We start from the raw sequence: 23,170 nt of genomic DNA, 5'->3' as shown, positions 1-23,170 counted from the left end.
CCTGCTCATGTGAACATGAGGGGACATGTTTCTACCATTTTTAAATTCTTTATTTATGTTTTTAAAACTCTTCAGCTCCCTGGGGCAGCTCTGTGCCTTCAGGGAGCATTCAGTGCGCGCAACCATGCGCAAGAGCAAACTTCGGCGCTTGCCCTCCTCCCACCCCCACCCCGGCAGTGCTCAGCGTTGCAGCAAGCGATTCACACCGACTGGCCGTTAATTGGCCAGCCAGCATGAAATCGTGGTTGGGGCCCAGTCGTGGATGGTTTCGTGACTGCTCCCGGGCGCGCCTGCCACGCCCGTCGGACAAGATAAAAATCCTGCCCCTGGATTTCCAAATGGCTTTTGACAAGGTGCTTCATAATAGACAAATGAGTAAGGTCAGAGAATGTGGAGTCAGGGGACATGTAGCAGAATGGATTGCTAGCTGCCTTCAAGATAGGAAGCAGAGAGTGGGCATAAAGGGTAGTTATTGAGAGTGGCAGAAGGCAGAAGGTGGGAAATGGTGTTCCACAAGGATCAGTGCTGGGAACACTCCTGCACACAATTCACTTTAACATTCTGGACTTTGGACAAAAAAAAGCACAAATTCTATATTTGCAAATGACACCAACATAGCGGGAGCTGGGTGGGGGTAGGGGAACGGGGTGATAGTCAATACTTGAGGAGGTCTGCAACAAATTACAGGAGGGCATTAATAAACTTGCAGAATGACAAGCCACTGGCAAATGAAGTTCACACAGATACATATGAGGTAGTACATTATGGCAGGAAGAAAAGGGAGGTCGCTTATTACTTGGAAGGTGCAAGTCTAGGTGGGGTACAGGAACAAAGGGATCTCGGGCTACAAACACATCAATCACTAAAAGTTGTGCTACAGGTTAGCAAGGTCATAAAAAAAAAGCAAAGCAAACACTTGCCTTTATTTCTAGAGGGATGGAATTGAAAAGTAGGGAAGTTATGCTAAACCTGTATCAAACCTGGGTTAGACATTATTTCATGGGCTTAAATCTATATATCTGAATGATATTAACTGCCTTATTCACTTGCCCTGCTACCTTCAAAGAGTTGTGAATATGCACTCATAGGTCTCCCTGCTGTTGCAATCTCTTCAGAATAGCGCATTTGGATTATACAGTTTCTCCATGTTGTTCCACCCAAAGTGCATCACTTCACACTTTTCCATATTAAACTGCATCTGCCATGTGTCTGCCCATTTCACCTGTCTATGTCCTCCTGAGGTCAGCTATCATGCTCAATTTTTGCTATGCTGCTAAGTTTTGTATCCACCCAAACTTTGAAATTGTACTCCCTATGCTGAAGACCAGGCCAGGAAAGCAATGGTCCTAATACTGGCCCCTGCAGAACCCACAACATTCTTCTCTCCAGTCTGAAAAACTAGTTTATTCACCACTACTCTCCACTTCCTATCCTTGAGCCAATTATGTGTGCAGGTTACCACTGTCCCATGTGCTTCTATTTTCCACATAAATCTGTTGAGTGTTACTTTATCATATGTGCTCTGAAAATGCATGCATACAACGTCTACTGCCCTACCTCCATCAACCATCTGTGTTACTTCATCAAAAAACTCAATCAGGTTAGCTAGACACGATTTTCCTTTAACAAGCCCAGCCTGTCTGACCTTTATTAACTCATGTTTCTCCAAGTGAGAATTGATTTTGTCCTTGACAATGGTCTCTGGTGGTTTACCAGCCTGAGTTAGACTGATTGATCTGTGGTCACCAGGTTTATTTCCCTCCCTCCTTTTGAACAGGAGTGTAACATTTGTAATCTTTAAGTCCTCTGGCATTACTCTCATACTCAAGGAGGATTGAAAGATTGTGTTCAGAGCTTTGGCTATCTCCACCTTAGCTTCCCTCAGCAACCTAGGATGCACCCTATCGGGAACCGATGGCTTGTTAACTTTGAGTGATGCTGAACTATATAACACTTTCTTATCTGATATCTCTACCACCTCCCTTCCTCTTCTGTGATGTCCTCCTCTTCCTTTTTCAAGACAAATCCAGTACCTCAGTCATGTCCTCTTTCTTCACAAGAGGGTTTCCTTTTCTGTCGCTATTTAGCCCCACCATTCCTATAACTATGCATTTACTTTGATGGTCTTTATTTGAATGTATGTTATTCACTTGCCTGAGAGGCAGAGCATGACTTTATTTCATCTAATGCACACAATAAGAAATTCCTTTAACTTCTAAATAATGGGAACCCATTCCTCTTCTGTGATTTATGAGAAGAATCATTGTCTGTGGAAAAAAAAACAGAATTGATAAGGCACCTCAGACATGAAATATAAATCATCATTATCTTGTCCAAGAAAGATAAGGTACATTTAAACCCTGGCACATGAGATTGGTTGGCAATGTCAAATTATTAATAAGTGCATTTATATATGATGACTGTGCCAGCGCTAAGGCAAGAATGAAGAGGATCTTGTTTTAAAAAAAAATTGAGTCAGAAGCCTGACTGTTGATGATAGAAAAGGTTCTCTTATGACTAGTATGCTACTCCAGCAGTGTAATCTATTTAAAAATGAAGAATTCTTAGTAAAATTATAAGTGATCACGATGCTGCATCGAATGATGGGATAACTCAATTGTTTCACGAGGAGTCACCTATTTAAGGCAGAGATGAGGAAAAAATTTGCTCTCAGGGGGTTGCGAGACTTTGGAATTCGCTTTCTCAAAAGGTGGTTGAGGCAGAGTCTTTGAATATTTTTAAGGCGGAGGTAGACAGATTCTTGATAAGCAAGGAGGTGAAAGGTTATTGGGGCAGGCAGGAATGTGGAATTGAGGTTAAAATCAGATCAGCCATGGTCTTATTGAATGGAGGAGCAGGCTCAAGGGGCCGAGTGGCCTACTCCTGCTCCTAATTTGTATGTTCACATCTTGATTCCAGGACAGAGTTGGTGAGAGACCAGGACACAAAATTAAAGAAATTAACTTACATTTATAAAGCAAACTTCACAGCCTCAGATTATCCTAAAGCATTTCACGGCCAATGATGTACATTTGCAGTGTTTCACTGCTGTAAGGCAGGAAACACAGCAGTGGATTTGTGCACGGCAAGATCCCACAAGCACCAATGAGATATGTGATCATGTCACCTGCTTTTCAATGACTGCTTTCAGGATAGATGTTGGCCAGGGCAGAGGTGAACTCCCCTGCTCTTCTTTGAAATAATGTCCTGGGATCTTTTGCATCCCCCTGTAAAAGCTGACTGGGCCTCAGTTTAACATCTCACCTGAAAAATGGCAGCTCTGATAGTGCAGCGCTGGGAATGTCAGCCTGGATCATGTGCTCAAGTTTCTGGAGGGGGACTTGAACTCGTGCAAATGTAAATCATCGGCTAATTTCTAAAAAGACAACGGCTGAGGTTTCCACCCAGTGTAAGGTTACAAGGGCAGAGCTAGAAAGCCAACAAGTCCAGGATGCATCATTGCTTCAAACAGAGATGGGCTGATGGGATCAAAGTGATCGAAAGTGAGAATGGGATGAATCCATGCAGAAAGAGAGTTTTTTTTTTTGCAGGGGGCGATTAGGCAGTGAGGTGATTTTCTAGGGATGGAGGAGTTCAGAGATAGGGAGAAGCAAGGCCGTTAAGGTATTTAAACCAGGGGAAAGTGGGTATGGGATATTGGAGATCAAGATCAAGAGCCAATGTCAGCTTGGAAGTTCTAATGAAAGGTCACTGACCTGAAACATTAACTCTGTTTCTCTCTCCAGTGGTGCTGGTAGATCTGCCGAGTGTTCTCAGCATTTCTGTTCTCATTTCAGATTTCCAGCATCTGCAGCGCTTTGCTCCCGAAGGTGGATGGCTTAGTGGAGGGTTTTGGACGAACAGAAGTTTATGGAAGGTGGAGGTGCAAAGCTGACAATAAGGCACTACTTCTTAACATTTTGTGTTCTTCTCTGACAAAATAAATTGGTTAATGCCTTTATTAGTTGGCCAACAACGGAATCTCAAATGAACACATTATGCGTTTGTCCGCCATTGTCACTGATGATGATTGCTAGCTTAGAAAGTCATGCTCGAGGCCTATCTGATCCTTGTTTCTAACTCCATGCTGGAAGAAGCAGACAATCATTTATGATTGGGAGCGTTCAACTCTGTACATTGGCCTCCCTGAAAGATCTGCTCCAATGATGCACACAACTGCCACACATTTATTCATTTGCAGAACTGCCAGAATGTTTTATTTTGCAATGTCACTTTATTATACATTAAGTTCCGTAAATCTACAACTGATATTAGAGCTTGATGAGTGGTGTTACTGGTAATTGGCCCTCTGGTCAAGGTGCACCCATGAGTGGAAATACACAAACAAGTGGAAGGAGATGAGTAAACAAATGGGAAAAGACATATTATATTTCTGCTTTTGTTTGAACGTCTCCTCTGTAATGGTGGTAGTTTAAACTAAGCTCATGAAAGCAGGCTGAACATTAAGCATGTTTCATTAATTGGAGGGGTGGAAGTGAATTTACCTTTGAGACAGACTGCCATGAGTTTTGGCGGGACATTGTGGAAAATCGCAATCTCTGAAACAGTGAGCTACATATAGATTGAAGCTCAAATGTTGTCTTTGGTAGTCACTCATTGCCATCTGTGGGAAGAGGCCTTGAAGATCTCTTTCAAGCATTCCAGACCTTTATTATGATAGACTTCTGTTGGAAGATGATAACACAAATATTCTCCTTTTGTCTTCTCACCAAACTTCTGTTTGTGATGAAGAAAGAATTGTATGCTACTTGTTCCAGGTAGTGCCATCATAAATGTATTGGCCAAGTTCCCTGCTGTCCAGTGCCTTTACTGCAATCACACGCACACACCGTTCTCATGCCCTGGAAATAGGGTGAAGCAAAATTCTTCTCAACCATTCCTTCTGCCTCCACGCAGGGCCAGCGGGGTTGGTGGGTGGGGTTTGGGGCGGGGGGTGGAATAATCATTTCTTCTTCCCTGCCTCGTCTATCTCTAAGTGTGAGGCTAGAAGTGCAATCAGCAAAAATTAATGTAAATCAAAATCATCACAGTTAAAGGAAGAAGAACAGTGGGACGCACAAGAGGAAGGATGTCAGTTTGAAACATTGGGGTGAAATTGTTCTTGGTTGGTTGTGCAAAGCGGGTGTTAGCAAACTGGCTGCCTGTTTTACACTCCATCCATTGATTTCATGTGAGAGGAAAGTGGAGCACAGTTAAAATGGGTTGCCAATTCACTATTACTTGTTTTATACTATCATCCCTGACTTATTTCAAAACTGAGAGGTTTATGCCCCACGGGCACCATAAACAGCTATGGTTTTCTGGGACAATGGGAAGCTTCCTGGTTGTTTCTTTAGGATGGAGTTACTTGGCCAGTAGGGACATTTTTTTTTAATGGTGCAACTGCATCATAAGAGACACAGGAGACCAGTTAACAAAACAGAGATCAGGAGGAGACCTTTCGGCACCTCGGTGCAGTTCTGGAATTCAGTTAGATCATAGTTCAACTTCATTTATCCAGGATTGTTCCATATCTCTTATCTAACAAAGATCTGTCCATCTCAGTCTTGGAAGCCCCAAGAGTCCACAACTATTTGCGGGAGTGAGCGCCAGATTTTCACTAGCCTTTGTGTAAAAAATGCGTCAAGAATATACTCCTAAGTGGTATAACTCAAATTTTAAGATTGTGCCCCTTGTCTGACCAGCAGAATGTGTTTCTCTGTATCTACTTCATCAAATTATTTTATAATTTTAAACAACTCCAGTAGATTACCACACAACTTTTTAAGCTCAAGGGAACACAAGCCAAATTTAAGTGACCTGTCTTCAGAATTTAACCTTTTAAGCCCAGTGCATCATTTTGGTAAATCTGTGCTGCATTCCCTCCATGGTCAATATCTCCCTCCTGAGGTGTGGTGCCCAAGAACTAAACATGGCACTCTAAAGAAAGTCCGACCCAATGTGTAGGGGATATCATTATGTCTTGGCTCGTAATGCAAAATGGGCGACAGTGAATCAGCAGTCTGTATTCCATCAACTTCAATTTATAGCTGAATATGTATTAAATGTAGGTGTTTATGACAAATAAATCATAAGTGGCATGATCAACATTACCTCGCAAAACTGTCAGGATCAGAGCAACATTAAGAGCGAGATTTATGATTAGTTCGAATTATTAAATAGAGCAATTAAATTTATGGAGGTGTGTTTAATTTTTTAAAGTGACATATTTTCATTATAGATCATAATCTGTAAACCTTATTTTCAGCCCCTAATAAACAACACTGGGTATTAGTCCCAATAGTACCAATAGCTTGTTTTCATCAACCTTTGTCAAAAATTCTTCACCCAAATTCGAAGGGGCACCAGCCACAATCTTCCATAGGCCATCTAGCGCAATGTGTTTTATAGATACTTGTCACGCTATCTCCAGAACCATTTAGTCCAATGGGTTTTGATGGACATTGGTCACAGCCTCTCACTGGCTAACTAGTCCAACAGTTTAAATGGACACTAGCTGCCATCTCCCAGTGCTTGGTTTACATTTCATTCTAATGAAAACAAAGTATATATAAGTTTTACTTTGAGCTTTGAAGCTAAAACCCATCCAAGAGTAGTCAGAAAAATATAAACAATAAATACGCCAATGGCACTGTGGTAGCTCAATATATATATATAATATATATATCCATAAATGGGTAATGCACCACTCCTGTGATCTTCTATGTTCTGATTAATACACATCCAATTTTACATGCAAATAGAACTTAAACCATTTTGGTAACAATAGGGCATACATTAACTGCAAAATTCAAAATAACATACAATTACCTTTTTTACCTTCTGCATGCTTAACTTTCAGGAATGTGTTAAGTGACTAAATCAGTACTGTCAAATCAATTTGTTTTTAAGTTTCACTTTTATGGACATTTCTACATGCTCCAGGTAAGTTGTTCTTATCCTGCTTTAACCAGATTTCACATTGAGTAGGTGTGATTAGCTGCAAAAGCATTTCAATCCCTCGATACCACAGTTAGCATAAAGGTTCGGTAAAGACTCTCCTCTTCAAGAATTGGTGGAATCCTGTTGAGCGTGTTGAATTCTAGGACTAAGCCAGGACTTTGTTGTAAATCAGCTGTGTTGGTGTACATTTGCACAGCTGTAACTGAGGGTGAGGTTTGGTAATCCACACTTTTCCCTTTCCAATTAAAGTTCAGGAGTTTTCCTGTGGATGTGATTAATGGCATTGTGTCAGTGTGGCAGCACTGACCGCATAATTGTACACAATTCTGATCAGAGGCCATGGTAAAGTATCAACTCGCCCAATGACAATGGGTTATCATTTCCCCTTTATGATTAGTTTTACTAGGTTGTAGACATGAGTAGAAAATGGTGTGATAATAGCCAATGTATGCATAGCAAGGTCCCCAAAACAGCAATATGATAATGACCATATGATCTGCTTTTAGTGAATCTGGTTGAGGGATAAATATTGGTCAGGACACCAGCTTTCCTTCAAAATAGTCCCGTGGAATCTTTTACATGCACCTGAGAGGGTAGACAGGACCTTAGTTTAATGTCTCAACTAACAGATGACACCTCCAGCAGTGCAACACTCCCTTAGTAATGCACTAGAAGTGTTGACTTAGATTATGTAGTTGAGTTGATGGAGTCGGACTTGAACCCATCACCTTCAGACTCCCACTGAACCAAAGTTTAGGTCGATGAAAATAATAAGAGTGAAAATGGGACAAGTCAAGGAGTAGAATTTAAATGATGCCAAGCTTGTCGGGGAATGGGAATAAGGGTTTGTTAAAACAAAGAAAGGAAGGCTGTGCTAGATGTAGAGAACAATTAGCAGTTTGAACTGAGAGGAGAATCAGTTGCTACAAGTCCTTTGAGGAAGCAAGCTTTCAGTTCTGCTGAAAGAACCTTTTGCTTAATTACTCGTAAGAATCAATTGATTATAGAACCATGCCCGGTTTCAACTTCCAGGCACAGTTAGAGATCATTAAACTGCTAGAGTTTGGCTTCATGACATTAATGATGTCAGATACACCTTCACATTAGGGTATGCTGCTTTAGAGAAGGTAGAAGCTGTTTGATCTGGGAGGTAACAATGCCTTTAAGCCCGTGGAACGGGAACAATGCTGGGATAAAACAAAAGTTGTCCCGTTTCTGTTTCAATTATGTTTTTGAATCAATATAAACAAAGATTACCTAGGAACAGGGAGAGGCCATTCATCCCTTTAAGCCTGCTCCACCATTTATGGCTGATCTGTACTCGACTCCCTTCACCCAACTTTGCTCCATATCCCTCAATAGTCTTACAGAACAAAAATATATCAATCTCAATTTTGAAAGCTCCAATTGAACCTGAACATCAAGAGCCTTTTGAGGAGTAAGTTTCATACTTCTACTACCCTTTATGTGAAAATATGCTTCCTGATTTTGGGCCTGTGTGGCTTGGCTCTTAGATTTTAAGATTGTTGCTCTTTGTTCTTGAAGCCTCTGAAAGGAAATTGATTCAAAATTTAATTGCTGGATTTAGCCAAACAATATTCTCTTTTTGTCAAAGAGGTAATAAAATGGCAGAATGGTAACCCCCAGGATGTTGATTGTGGGGGATTCAGCGATAGTAATCATGCTGAATGTCAAGGGGAAATGGTTAGACTTTCTCTCGATGGAGATGGTCATTGCCTGGCACTTGTGTGGCACAAATGTTACTTGCCACTAGTCAGCCCAAGCCTGAATGTTGTCCAAGTCTTGCTGCATGTGGGCCTGGACTATCTTATTATCTGAGAGTTATGAATGGGAATGAACACTGCATTCATCAGCAAACATCCCCACCTCTGAGCTTATGATATGTGGAAGGTCATTGCTAAAGCAGCTGAAGATGGTTGGACCTAGGGCACTACCCTGAGGAATTCCTGCAGTGATATCCTGGGACTGAGATGATTGACCTCCAACAAGCGCCACCATCTTCCTTTGTGCTAGGTATGACTCCAACCAGTGGAGAGGTTTCCCCCTGATTCCCATTGACTCCAGTTTTGCTAGGGCTCCTTGATGTCACACTCGGTCAAATGCTACCTCGATGTCAAGGACAATCACTTTGTTTAATCTTTGAACTCAGCTCTTTTGTCTATGTTTAGGACAAGGCTGTAATGAGGTCTGGAACCATTATGCATGTGGGTGCCTTGATCCTGAGTATTAGCAAGCCATTCAATCATGAAAGGCATCAAGGTGCAGATCGTCCAATTGATGAAGTTCACAGACTCACACCACACTCGTTCTCTGGGCTAGAGCCTGCGCATTCGGTCAGAGACTTGGCTGATCATAACTGAACTGCTAAGCCTGGCGCCATCCTCATCTGGTGACAGGACCCCTACGTCTCCAGCCGATGGTTGTCAGGTGGCCGCTAGGAGTGAGAACCCTTCCTTCGGTGGATTCTACAACCAAGTGAAGCCTCACTCCAAATGTGGCTGGTCAGCTGACTCAGGACAAACCAGTGGCTGAAGGTGGGAGGTGCCATTTGAAAAGATGTCCTTGAGAAGCCAAGTGCTTGTCTACAGAGATTCATTGAAGCAGGACAGAAGAGAACTGGTGGTTGGGGGGGCGGGTGGGGAGGTGGGGGGGGGGCGGGGTGGGGGTGGGGGGGGGAGGTGGGGGTGGGGGGTGGGGGGTTGGCGGGGGGGTCTAGTCTGGTAGCCGGTTTTCAGTCTGGTCATTTACCAAAGGCCTTGGAGCAACAGAAGGAGACAAGAAAGAAGCAAAGAGATACTTTGGAGAGCCTCATCTTCACAAACTGTTTCTAAAACTACCATAAGCTATCAGGACAGCTTGAACAAATTTTCTACATTATTGTCATTGCTCTAACACACTTCTGAAAAGCTGCCTCATCCTTACATTTGGGGCAAAGCTTCCTCCTTGTTTAGCTGACTGAATTACCAGTTAGAGCCCGGGTTACTTTTGGGAAACACTTGGTCTTCTGTTCTCCTAATACTGTACACTGATGCGATTGATCGGCATAATGAACGCTGATGAGGTTTTTGTTTTAATCAAATGTTCCATTGGCCGTGTTGGAGCTGCCCAGCTCGCCTTCTGATTTTGGGACTTCTCTTGCGTGTCTCAAGAGGTCACATGCCAAAGAGCTACTTGTGTGTCCACCTAGGTCAGAGTCCTACAAATGGTTGTTCTTGGACAGGTAGGCTATCAGTGCCACGGCAACACCCACGTAAATGCCAGTTCCAATGGTGATGGAGAGCACGGCCAAGAACAGGGCCCGCCTGGAGCTGGAGCTCGCATGGTGGTAATCTCCCTTCGCCACACCCTTGTTGGTCTAGAGAGGAATGAATAAAAATAAATAGTTTTGAACAGTGAGGCATGGCACACTTTACATCAGTTATTCAATGATGAAACTGTCTCTTCAACCAAAGCTGCTTATCAACATTTCTTAGAAAAATTGTATCGCATCATAACACTTTGAAATATACGGCTGTTTATAAAGTCTTTATATTGTGAGTATTGTGCTCTTCATGGTAAAATATGCTAGTGTTGAGGAATAGACCACTTCAGGTATCTTTCCAGAAGTGTGCTCAGGTACCCAACGATAGCATTTAAGCATTGAGCGTGGGCTTAGGGGAAAGTGCATATGTCAGCATATCAGCATGTGGTGTGGTGCTAGCAATCACATTTTTGAGTCAGAGGTTGTGGGTTCAAGTCCCACTCAGGGGACTTAGGCACATAATCTGGGCTGACACTCCAGTGCAGGGTTGAAGGGGTGCAGCCTTGTTCAAGGCGTTATCTTTCATATAAGACAGTAAACCAACATGCCCTCTGCCCTCTCTGGCGGACCTCAAAAATCCCATGACACTATTCTGAGCTGAGCTGTGAGGAAAGACCAATAATTTTTCAGCCTTGAATGAAAATGTCTGAGTTGTGATCTTGTACAGGAATATAAGATTGCAAATTGTATGGAAAAAGTAAGCTGGGAATTTGAATTAAACTGGAAGTAGATGTCACAGGCGGAATGAGTAAAAGCAAATTTAGAACTGACATCAGAAATTATTTTATCACAGAAACTGCTCAAAACTTAGAGGGGACTTCAGAGAGAGGAGGCAGGAGCAAAACCCCTTGAATCGCTTAAGAACTGTAGGGCCATTCCAGTTGGGTGAAAAAAGATGGCCTGAATTGCCTTCCCTATTTGGGCTTCTCCACATTGGAGTTTAGAAGAATGAGAGGTGACCTGATTGAGATTCTGAGGGGGATTGGTGAGGTAGATGCTGGAGGATGTTATCTCTTGTGGGGGAATCTAGAACTAGGGGACAGAGTTCAAAATAAGGGATCTCCCATTTAAGACGACAAAGAATTTTCACTCAGAGTGTTATTAGTCTTTGGATTCTCCTCCAGTGGGGCAGTGGAGGCTGGGTTATTGACTATATACAAGGCTGAGTTAGGCAGATTTTTGATTGACAAGGGAGTCAAGGGTTATGGGCTGGGGGGGTGGTCGGCAGGCAGGAAAGTGGAATTAAGGCTCCAATCGGATCTGCCATGATCTTATTGAATGGCAGAGCAGACTCGATGACTCTATGGACTGAAATGCCTACTGCTCCTAGTTTGTATGATCTCAATTGGCTTGTGATGTAGGGAGTGGTGAGGGGAACAGCAGTGCAGCTGGAATTGGGGACTGCGAGGGGAGTGGTGAGGTGAGGATCAGGATGTGATGGCTCTGACACCTGGTGCATGTAGCTGGGAAGCAGAGTCTGAAACAAGAGTCCAATCATGGAGGGGTGGAACCAATCAGAAATAACAACAGACGTGGTTCAGGAATCTGATGGGGTCATGGTTTCATGGTTTTGGACTTAATTACATCCTGGTTCCAATTGGTGGATGGGCAGTGTTCTTGGGGATATAATTGGCTGAAGAGGCAAGGCTATTAGGGATCTGTTTTATATGTGTTTTGATGTCTGATTAGTTGACAGGATAATGGTCTCTTGTTCTGGGGCCTGACTGGTTGAAGGGTTATTGAAGGATTGGTGTTATCAGACACCTGACTGAACAAAGCTCTGGAATCTGATTGTTTGACGAGATACAGCAAAGATTATATATTTCTGACATAAGCTTTTTACATATGTTCCTTGGATACTTTAAAATGAAACCCATAATGGAATATGGCTCTTACAGTGGCACCTCATTATTGTTATGTGCAGGCGATGAGTGATTATCAGTGACAGATTCTCATGAAAATCTAGGCTATGGTGATTTGGATATGAGACAATGTGGAGGAGGTGTACTGATCAGTATAGAAGCTGAAAGTTAAGTTTGCTTTGCAATATTCTCTACCCACCTTTAAAAGAAATTCTCCCCATCCAGGGAACAGCAAACTAACAGTCATCATCTATAAGGCTTCTACAGCAAAAGAAACAGGCCATTCGGCCCAACAGATCTATGTTGGCATTTATATCCTGCACAAGCCTCCTGCCATTCCTTTCTCCCTCAAATGACTATCTAACTTCCCCTTATCTCTACTATTCACCTTGTGAAGTTCTACATTCTACTGGGGGAGATGGTGACATACTGGTAATATCACTGGGCAAGTAATCCAGAGGCCTGGGCTAATGCTCTGGGTACTTGGGTTCAAATCCCACTATGGCAGGTGGTGGAATTTAAATTCAATGAATAAATCTGGAATTGAAAGCTAGTCTCATCAATGGTGACCATGCAACTCTCATCCATTGTGGTAAAAACCCATCTGGTTCACTAATGCCCTTTAGGGAAGGAAATCTGCCACTCTTACCTGGTCTGGCCCACATGTGACTCCAGGACAATAGAAATGTGGTTCACTCTGTAGTGCCTCTGAATTGGCCTGACAAGCCACTCAGCTCAAGGCTGATTAGGGATGGGCAACAAATGCTAGCCTTGCCTCTGACACCCACCTCCCATGAAAGAATAAAGAAAAAGAGTTCTAACCACTCTCTGGGTAAAGCTGTTTCTCCTGAATTCTGGACTGGGTTTGTTAGTGACTACCTTATATTTATAAAGAAGGACTTTTTAGACCGGGACGCTTCAGAACCTTACCACAGACTTTGGGAGAGGGAAAAAGGCGAGAACACAATTATGAAAAACAATTCTCTCCTGTCAATTTCACAGGTCTCTGGAGAGAATGCAAGGAGCCAACAGGAGAGTTTTCTTTGAGTTGTACTTCCCCACCACCCCCCTCCAGTGATTGTTCACACGATTGAAGCATCAAACTGAAATGTATCCTACATGGATACCGTCACTGCATCAGCCTGACTTAATTTCACTTGGCCTTCTTGTTGGGCCTGTAAGTGTATTGCTGCCTTGGTCGTGAGTCAGGATGTTGTTACCTCCACTAAGGGAGCGATGCACTGTCGGAAGGACTACCTTTTGAATGGGAGGCTAAACCAGAGCTCCGTCTGTGCTCTTAGGCGGGGGCAAAAGATCCCATGGCACCATAGTCCCAAGGGGAGGAGGAGGCTTTTCTCCCCCGTGTCCTGATTGGTATTTATCTTTGAGCTAACACCACCAAAACAGATTATGTGGTTGGTATTACTTTGCTGTTTGTGGGATCTTGCTGTGTGAAAGTTGGCTGGCATGTTCCCCGCATTAAAAATGGTGGCTGCACTTCAGAAGCATTTAATTGGCCGTAAAGTGCTCTGGGACAGGCCGAAGTTGCTGAGGCGCTAGAGAAATGGGTGTCTCTCGCCCTTTCTTTATTCAGCCAGTAACATTCCGGAGTGACAGGTTTTAATTATTCATGCACACCCTTTGCAGCTGCCTCAAATGTAAATAAGTCATATTTATGGCGTAAAGAACGTTACAAAAATAGCTGCATAGCAGCAACGTGAAGCTGCAGTTCTTGACCCTTTCCTGGCTGGAATCCATTTGATATTTTCAGTCTACCTGCTGCGCATTACAAATAGAAGAGAATTCATCTTCACTGAGAACTGTAGGCCCTCAAGTAAATCCCTGGGAGGGGAGGAAAATCAGAGCTGGTGGGGGGGTGGGTGGTGTGCGGGGGAGCTGATCATGATCAGGAATCTAATAAAGGCAGGAGGAGTTCCACAGGGATGATTTTTTTTTAAGAATAATTTCGTTGGCAGTGGTTGCCGAAGTAACCAGGGCGAGGCCTTGCTGGACCCATTTAGCAGATGGGTCTGAAGCAGGCCTTGGGCCCTGCATTTCCAAACATGAGAGTTCTAAGGCCTGTTTGAAGCGGACTGAAAAATGGCCTGACTCACTCTTGAGTTGGAGGTTTTTCAGGGATCCTTGGGCGTAGGACTTTGGGCCTTGAAATTGGGCAGCATTGGACCTGTTTTATACACAGCAAAGGGCACAATGAAGCCTGGTTTCTACTTGCACAATTCTACAGCAAAGCACCATAAAGACAATGCATAGCAGTACTATGGAAAGCCAGCATATACACAAAAATGATGTATAATACACAACGATTTTCTTTGTGTTGAGTAACTGATGAATAAAACTACTAAATCATTTTTTTTATGAGCCAGTGGAATAACCCACTCCATCATCCCTTACGCAACACAGCACTGCAACAGCTGCTCTATTTAATTGTCGGGAGGTCATTGCATGTTCCAGAAATGTTTCACGCGCAGTTGTTTGGGGGTCACACAAATAGCTGAGGAAGATTGAATTCAAGCAGAGACTCAGCATAATCCAAGGTTGGTAAGATAGTGTGAAGGGCTCGTTTCTCTATTGATTCACATTTGTCTCTGTCAAGTGTTGTCTGTTCAATTCACTTTCTGCTTCAGTTGGCTAGAATCAAAATGTTAATCATGTGTTTGCCTCCCAACATTTCCTTAGCAGGCCAAGGCATTTTGTGTTTACACAGCCCAATAGTGTCTCTGTGTGTTAGGTTTAATGGAAAGGAGGCATGATAGTGAGCACTGATTGGGTTTTCATCCTTTTGAATCATAAACCTGTCCTGAGTGACCTCTCAGATAAAGACCCCAGAGCAAAGATTCAGGACAAAGCAGCCTGCATGATCAGCACCCCATTCACCACCTTAAACATTCACTCCCTCGTCACCAATGCACAGTGGCAGCAGTGTGTACCATAAGCAAATTGCACTGCAGCAACTCACTAAGGATCCTTCGACAGCACCTTCCAAAGCCGCGGCCTCTACCATCTAGAAAGACAAGGGCAGCAGACACATGGGATCACCAGTGCCTGCAAGCAACACACCATCCTGACTTGGAACTATATCACCAGCTATCACTAGGTCAAACTCCTGGAACCCCTTCCAATGGCACTGTGGACTGCAACAATTCAAGAAGGTAGCTCACCACCACTTTCTTAAGGGCAATTAGGGATGAGCAATGATGCCCACATCCCAGGAGGGAAGAAAAAAAAAAATCAGGGTTTCAAAGAGAAGGCGTCCTGATCAATATTTATTCCTTATCCAACATCACTTAAAAAAAAAGGTTATCTGGTCATTACCACATTACTGTCTCTGGGATCTTGCTGTGCACAAATTGGCTGGCACTTTTCCTGCACTACAACATTGACTACACTTTAAAGTACTGCAGCGGTTGTAAAACACTTTGGAACACCCTGAGTTCATGAGAGACAATAGTGTTACTCACGGAGCTATGGCTGACAACTGAAATAAAGGATAAGGGGCTAAACTTCTCCTATGGGTGATTGGAGCACCATATATATGAAAGGCAATCTGGTACAGCTCGCTGGATTGAGACCTCAAGATTGGGTTTGGGCCAATGTACAATGCAGGGGAGGAGGGGAGTGCGGAAAGGTCGTGACAGTGGTGGGTGGAGACCCTGGCATTGCAGCGGCCCAGAGTATTTTTGTGGACCATGGATGTGCACTCAGAAATTAATGCATAATTACCTTCTGTGGAATCGGTCAGTGCCTCCTCAGTGTAGCCTCCACTAGTTCTGAGTGAAGATGGTATTGGGGGTCTGTATTTACATCACAGGGCCCCGGCTTCCATATTAAAAACATTCTATTGCCCGAAACAGGTGGGCAGACGGCCCTTTCAAAATGGAGCCAGCCACAACACCGGTATTAACAGGGACGATATGGCAGCTGACCCCACTTTGAGGTTGTTACTGTACAAGTAACGCAAGTGAAAATCGACCCCTGTGTACGAATAGGCCTAGTTTGTGATTCTGTTAGTTACTAATGTAGCTCATATCAGTGGTGACAACATGCAGGGTGTAGACTTTTAATGGCTTTTATCCATTCGTCTTAGAAAGCTCTGCACTTACAGAGAAATGAGAAGAATTTGGCTGTCGCTCTCATGATTTATTCTTTTAATAATCCTGATTACATGCAAGATATTAATATCTAATGGAGGACTAAGTACTCAATTTTACAATACTGCAACAAATGGCCATGCCATTGTTTCAATACATTGCTGATGATACGTTAAAACATGGAAGGTTTCTTAGCAACCAAGTAGGTTTCTAAGCAACAGACGTAAAACAATTCAACAGATAATGAAGAAGTACACATTTAAACGTTTGTGATCTTTTCCAAAACATTCAATTTGTTTCCCTGATTGACAAACTGTGGCTGGCCTTGTATTAATTTATTGGACATTTTCAAATTTGCATCAGATTCAATTTGTTACAGTCAGTGAGATAAATGGAACTGTAAGATTTTATCCTGTGAATGCTTAATGTCGTCATATCAAGTGGTATCAGCTATGGTTCAACAGTAGCATTCATACTTCTGATTTGAAAGTCACAGGTTCAAATCCCACTCCACAGACCCGAGCACAAAATCTAGGCTGATACTCCAATGCAGGACTGAGAGAGTGCTGCACAGTTGGATATGCTATCTTTCAAATGAGATGTTAAACTGAGGCCCCACCTGCTCTCACAGGTGGATGTACAAATTACTGTGGCACTGTTTGAAGAACTGGAGAGTTCTCCTTCGTGTCTTGGCTAAAATTTATCCCTCAATGAACATCACTAAAACAGATTATCTGGTCATTACCTCATTGCTGGTTGTTGGATTGTGTTCATGCGCAAATTATCCGTTGTTGCCTACATTAAAAAAATGACTACGTTTCAAAAGTACTTCATGAACAGAAGTTTTCAGGAAATGGAAAACCTAATTGAATCCTCTTTTTGTTCATTCTTGGGATGTGGACATTACTAACAATGCCAGTGATTATTGCCCACCTCTAGCAGGTTGATGCACCGAGTTGCTTGCTAGGCCACCTCAGAGAGAATAGCTAAGAACCAACCATGTTGGTGTGGGACTGGAATCACACACAGGCAGACTAGGTAAGGGTGGCAGGGTTCCTTCCCTAAACGAACTTGTGGGAACCAGTTGGACTTTTTTACCGACAACGACATGGTCGCTTTCTACTGAGACCGGATTGTTCTTTCAAGGTTTAAGAAAAATGTAAAAATACTGAACTCAAGTTACCATGGTTGAATTTGAACACTCCCTCCCTAGCTGATCAGTACAGGCCTCTGGATTAATAGTCCAGTAATGTAACCATTCCCAACCCAGCAAGGCTATCCTTTGTTGAAACTGTTCAAGCCTATCAGCGCACCTCTCACTTCATCCCTCAATCCTTTCTCTGCCAAAGATATCTACATGTCATCTGAATCCATTTTTATTTACCATCTCATTGCTTTACTAACTCCACTGGTCTGATACCCTGGGTAAAAAAAAATCCACCCATTTCCCCTTTTTCCGTGCTTTTGTCTTTCTTCACATGTGTCTCCTGTGTGAAAAGAAGAAAGAATGTGCATTTATACAGCGCTTTTCATGACCTCATGATGTTCACAAGTGCTTTACGGCCAATGAAGTACTTTTCGAAGTGGAGTCACTGTTATACTATAGGCATATAGTACATATAGTACTATATATAGTATAGTATAGTACAGTATAGTACAGCAGCCATGTTGTGCACAGCACAGTCCCATAAACAGCAAGTGAGAAAATGATCATATGATCTGTTTTAATGATGTTGGTTGAGGGATGATTGTTGGCCAGGGGTTCCCTGCTCTTTTGTAAAATAGTGTCATAGGTCTTTGTATCCATCAGAGAGGGCAAACGAGGCCTCGGTGTCATGGGAATATAATAATTTTCATAATACTATTGTGATTTATTGTAAAAGAGGGCTAATTGTGGGGTTTGGATTAATATCTCTGTGTGTATGTGTGTGTGGGGGAGATTTAATTGAATTGGAAACAGCTGGTCTGGAGGCTTTTGAGTCATCAAAAAGGAAGCTAGGGTTGAAATGCTAAACACGTAAACATGGCTGAAGTTTTAGAATGTGAGGTGTAAGAAAGATTTACATTTTTAGATAAATTAGGTTAGTTTGAATTTCAAAGAGATGGTAAGGTGTTACACCTAGCCAGAAGAAGCTAAGCCAAACAGTGTGTTTATTTTTCCCAAAGGTTGCTGATAAAATTAGTACTATGAAATATTTATATTATGAAGAAAGTAAAGTTGCAAAAACATATGGGAACAATGGAATTTGCATTAAAAAGGGAGGAACATGTATAAAGGAGATGAGGCTATATGTAAGAAGGAAGGCATTTTAAGAACTAACACAAGTGTGAAAAGCCTCCAGCCTCTGTGCAATCAAGTTGCTGTCTACAGGAACCAAGGTTGAGAAACCTCACTTTGAATTCTCCTATCCAGGGTATTGTGTTGTTTTGCCTGGGTGTGTTTAAATCTATTAGTTTTTACTGTTGCCTTAATGGAGGTGTAACTGGGAGTCAGATTAATTAGGAATTTTAGTTGTTATTATAATAGTAATTTGTAGACTTATGTATGTGCTTGAAATCTTTTCCTTTGTTAAAACCTCTGAAGTTGCAGTAATCTTATTACTTCTGAATTCAAGGCACGCGTCTCGAAATAAAATACTAATTGCAAAACAGTTGTGATCACAAGATCACGTTTCCCTCTTGGATTTGATCCACCTGGCACACATCATCTGCCACGTCATAACACTCGGTTTAAGATCTCGTTTGAAAATCAGCACTTTTGACAGTGCAGCACTCTTTCAGTACTGCACTGGAGTCTCAGCCTAGGTGTTGCACTCACGTCTCTGGGGTGGGAATCTGACTCAGAAGCATGAGTGCTACCCCTGAGGCAATGCAACACAGGAGGCCTTGTCCTCACCCCAGTGTTCATGAAGTGAACGGGAGGAGAATGGACAACATTCAATTTGCAATTTGTGCCATTAGCATGTCGAGCAAAATGAAATCTTGCTGTGAGCACAAAGCAGATGGCAATCAATTGGATTGTTGCCCTAAAGGCAGGCTGACTTAACAGATGGGCATTTTATTTATGTCACTTTGTTTTTCCATCTCTGCACAAGGTTCTGTGATATCTGGCAATATCAACACATTCAGTCTCTGCAATTGTACCTAATGAATTGCCTTCAGATGAAAAAGGAGCTATAAAGGTGTTGAGTAATTTCCATGTGATGGATGGGTCTTACGTAAAGCCGCAAGCAAAGATATCTACAGGTGAGTCTCTCATGGTGTGGGGTGAAAGCCAACTGTACAGGGGGTGGCATCTCAGGGCCGGGCAAGTCTCAGGTGGGCTCCAAATGCCTAGGGATGATTAATGAGTTGGGAGCACTGGCACAGTGTCTACTCTAGGGGATTGCAACCACTGAGAAAGAGGGTCATAGGGTCTAGTGGTGTGGCAGAGAAATAAGGCTAAAGAGGAAGATTCCGAGGTCCAGCAACTTGAAAAGGCGTCTTGGAGCATGGGATGTTGGTCTGATGCTGGTGGAAGAAGAGTCTAATCCCTCATGTGGAGAAGGGGATCCAGGAGGATGGGACCCAAATTGTTGCTGGCCCCTATCAAGCCTACACCCCCTCATGTCATTGTTTTCTCCATTGTTGGTGGGTGCCATTCTTTATGTTTTGCCTTTAAGCATTGAAGTGTAAATTCATGTTAAACTTAATGAATAGAAAGGAAAAATTGTATCTATATAACACCTTTCATGACCTCAGGATGGCCCCAGTTGCTTCATAGCCAATCGACTGAAATGTAGTCACTGTTGACACAAGGAAGAGATTTGGAAAGGAAAGACATCCAACGTGTTAATAATTCAAGTAGGGCTTTCACAGCTGCAACCCCGCAAAGGCAGAGTCGTCCGGCCACTGCTCCTCTGTCGACAGTGGGTTTTCCTGCAAGGTTGAGTTAGGTGACTTCGTGCACATGTTGTTGCATTGCCTGTGACATCACTGCCAGTGACGCCCCAGGTACCTGCCTGCATCAAAAATGGCTGAAAAAGAAACTCAGCCAGAAAACAAGTTACTCCATGAACCGGAAACTGCAAACGATGATATACCCTCTTTGATAAAAAAAAGTCCGCCTTTTTCAAAAATAAAAATGGATGATATGCTGCTTTAATCTGTACATAACACCTGTCATTCCTGGCAGTGTGTGATGAGACAATGTACAGGGCACTTTCCTCTGTATCTGACCGATGCTGTAAATGCAGGAGAGGGTTGGCAAGTGCTCAGGAAAGGGGCGGTGAGCGAGACGTGGTGAGTGGCGCACTGGATATGTGTTGGAGAGAGGGGGGAGAGAGATGATGAGGGTTCAGGCCAGTGGTGCACTGGACATGTCATGGAGAAAGGGAATACAGAGGTGGCGAGGGCTCAGGCCAGAGGTGCACTGGACATGTGTTGGATAGAGGTGGCCATGGCTTGGGCCAGTGGTGCAGTGGATGGCAAAGTGCAAACCAGTACTGGCACCAGCCGATGGATGCACCGCAGTGACAACAGCGATGGCAGAAACTGTGCAGGTGCCAGCAGATGCAGTGTGGGCCGAAGCACATGTTTTGCTGTTTTTGGTGCCTGGCTGATTTGCGTTAGGAGCTGCAGTGTTCCTGCAAAGTGGCCGATGGAACAGGAAATCAAACTGCATCGTCTAGCACCTTCTCAAGCTGCTGCTGCTCTCTCTCAGAGTCAAGGCTTGAATCTGTTTCAATTGACCTGCATGGAGACAGATGGCATAACATCACCCTGCTCCATGCGAAGGAAGCCTCCACGTTACTTACTTTCACTTCAGGGATGCACAGGGTCCCTGTCAAGCTGCGAGGCAACTAAGATTATAGACCTGAAACATCTCCAGTCAGGGTTGTGTGGAGAAAATTCACAAAACTGTTGCCGTGGTGCCTTGGGGCACAGTGCGTGCTGAAAGTTATTTCCTTTGAGGCTCTTTCTGAATTTTACAGTGTTATCCACCTACATTGTCATGCCAACCTCAGGAGCTGCACTATAATGAAGAAAGTGCTGGAGTGCACTTCCCACAACACGGCATCAGATCAAACTAAGGTCCAATAGCTTTCGAACAGAGACTTTACAATTTAATGAGAGTCTCTGTTGGCCAGCTGAATATTACCTACACCCTACACCTCCCCCTCAGTAATATCAGGCAGATTCATCTGCTGTGTTCGGCAATTGTTGTTTGTGCATGGGGCTCTTGGGTTGTGGGAGTGTACGGCCCTTTTATACACAAAAGATTCACCGAAATAAAATGCCACTGGTGTCAAAAATCTCAGGATGATGACTAAAGGAAAGCAATGAGAACGATGCAGGAGGTTGGGTTGCCGATACACCAGATCCAAAGACGCTTTCTTAGTCCTGTCAGTGAAGACCTGGTTTTCTGCCCTTCAAACCATGCTGTATGGTTAATATTCCCTGTTAATAAGGGTGTCACATTGGTGGAGGTTAGGATCTTCCTATTGCAAACTGACCAATAGGAGGAGAGACCAAGTTCACATAATTTATGTGCAATGACAAAGCTGCCTGTGGTACACGTTCCTCTATTTCAAGTGTCCTGGCCAATACAGTATCACTCAAACGCATTAGCTAGCCAATATCACACTGTTGTTTGTGGGAGCTTGGTATGCACAAATTGGCCATGCATTTCCTACATTACAACAGTGACTACACTTCGAAAAAAAGTACTTAGTCGGTAGTGAAGTGCTTTGGGACATCCTGAGGCTGTGAAAGGCTATATACAAATGCATTTTTTGTGTGAAAGTTGAAGATTTTCTCTTCACTACAAACCTAGTGATAGTTCAGTTAAACATTGTTTTCTCTTCAATTATACATAGAGAAAAATAGTTACAGAGGTCACACAATGTAAAGCAGGTATGTAGTTCTTAGTTATATATTCAGCCAGAAACATTTAGAATTAGAGCTTCATGAGCTGTTAAACATGGATCCTTTATTATCTCTCCCAGCAGACTTCCTCTGCTGGTATATGTGTGTACGGTAGCTTCAAGTGGATAAAATGCACAATGCAATTTTCAATACACTACAGCAGGGTGGATAATTTCAAAGGGATCTATATGGTCAACCTACTGTTTCATTTTTTTAATCTCAATCATGGTTAATGTTGTTAGCCATGGCCTTTGCCCGCAACTCCTAAGTGTGATACAGTAAAACATGTATGTGGGAAAGACGTCATCCTCTTGTTCAAATCCATCCATGGTCTCACCTCTCTACACCACTGTAACCTTCTCCTGGTTACAGCCCTCTGAGATTTCTACATTCCTCCAACTCTGGCCTCTTGTCATATGAACATACATACGAACATACGAATTAGGAGCAGGAGTAGGCCACTTAGCCCCTCGAGCCTGCTCCTCCATTCAATAAGATCATGACTGATCTGATTGTAATTTTAACTCCACATTCTCACCTACCCCCGATAACCTTTCACCTGGTTGCTTATCAAGAATCTTTTTACCTCTGCCTTAAAAATATTCAAAGACTCTGCTTCCACCAGCTTTTGAGTAAGAGAGTTCCAAAGACTCATGACCCTCTGAGAGAAAAAATTTCTCCTTATCTCTGTCTTAAATAGGCGACCTCTTATTCTTGAACAGTGACACCTAGTTCAAGATTCTCTCACAAGAGGAAATATTTTTTACATATCCACCCTGTCAGGGCCCCTCAGGATCTTATATGTTTCAATCAAGTTGCCTCTTACTCTTCTAAACTCCAGTGCATACAAGCCTAGCCTGTCCAACCTTTCCTCATAACACAACCTGACCATTTCAGGTATTAACCTGGTAAACCTTCTCTGAACTTTTAAAAAATGATTCGTTCATGGGATGTGGGTGTTGCTGGGCTAGGCCAGCATTTATTGCCTATCCCTAAGGGAGGTGATG

The 23,170-nt window shown here is 43.0% G+C and overlaps 1 protein-coding gene across 1 annotated transcript in view; it reads right to left on the bottom strand.

The window, feature by feature from the left end:
- Positions 1-9,765: 9,765 nt before the first annotated feature.
- Positions 9,766-23,170, bottom strand: part of LOC144690076 (synapse differentiation-inducing gene protein 1-like) — a 72,306-nt gene continuing 58,901 nt past the window's right edge. Inside the window, exon 4 of the mRNA XM_078557584.1 lies at positions 9,766-10,339. Within this exon, the coding sequence (XP_078413710.1) occupies positions 10,181-10,339 (159 nt within the window). The 3' untranslated portion in view covers positions 9,766-10,180. The remainder of the gene's footprint in view (positions 10,340-23,170) is intronic.

This window comes from Cetorhinus maximus, chromosome 14, assembly GCF_964194155.1.
Source record: "Cetorhinus maximus chromosome 14, sCetMax3.hap1.1, whole genome shotgun sequence".
In the NCBI taxonomy this organism is placed as follows: Eukaryota; Metazoa; Chordata; class Chondrichthyes; order Lamniformes; family Cetorhinidae; genus Cetorhinus; species Cetorhinus maximus.
This window is presented reverse-complemented; position numbering and strand designations above follow the sequence as displayed.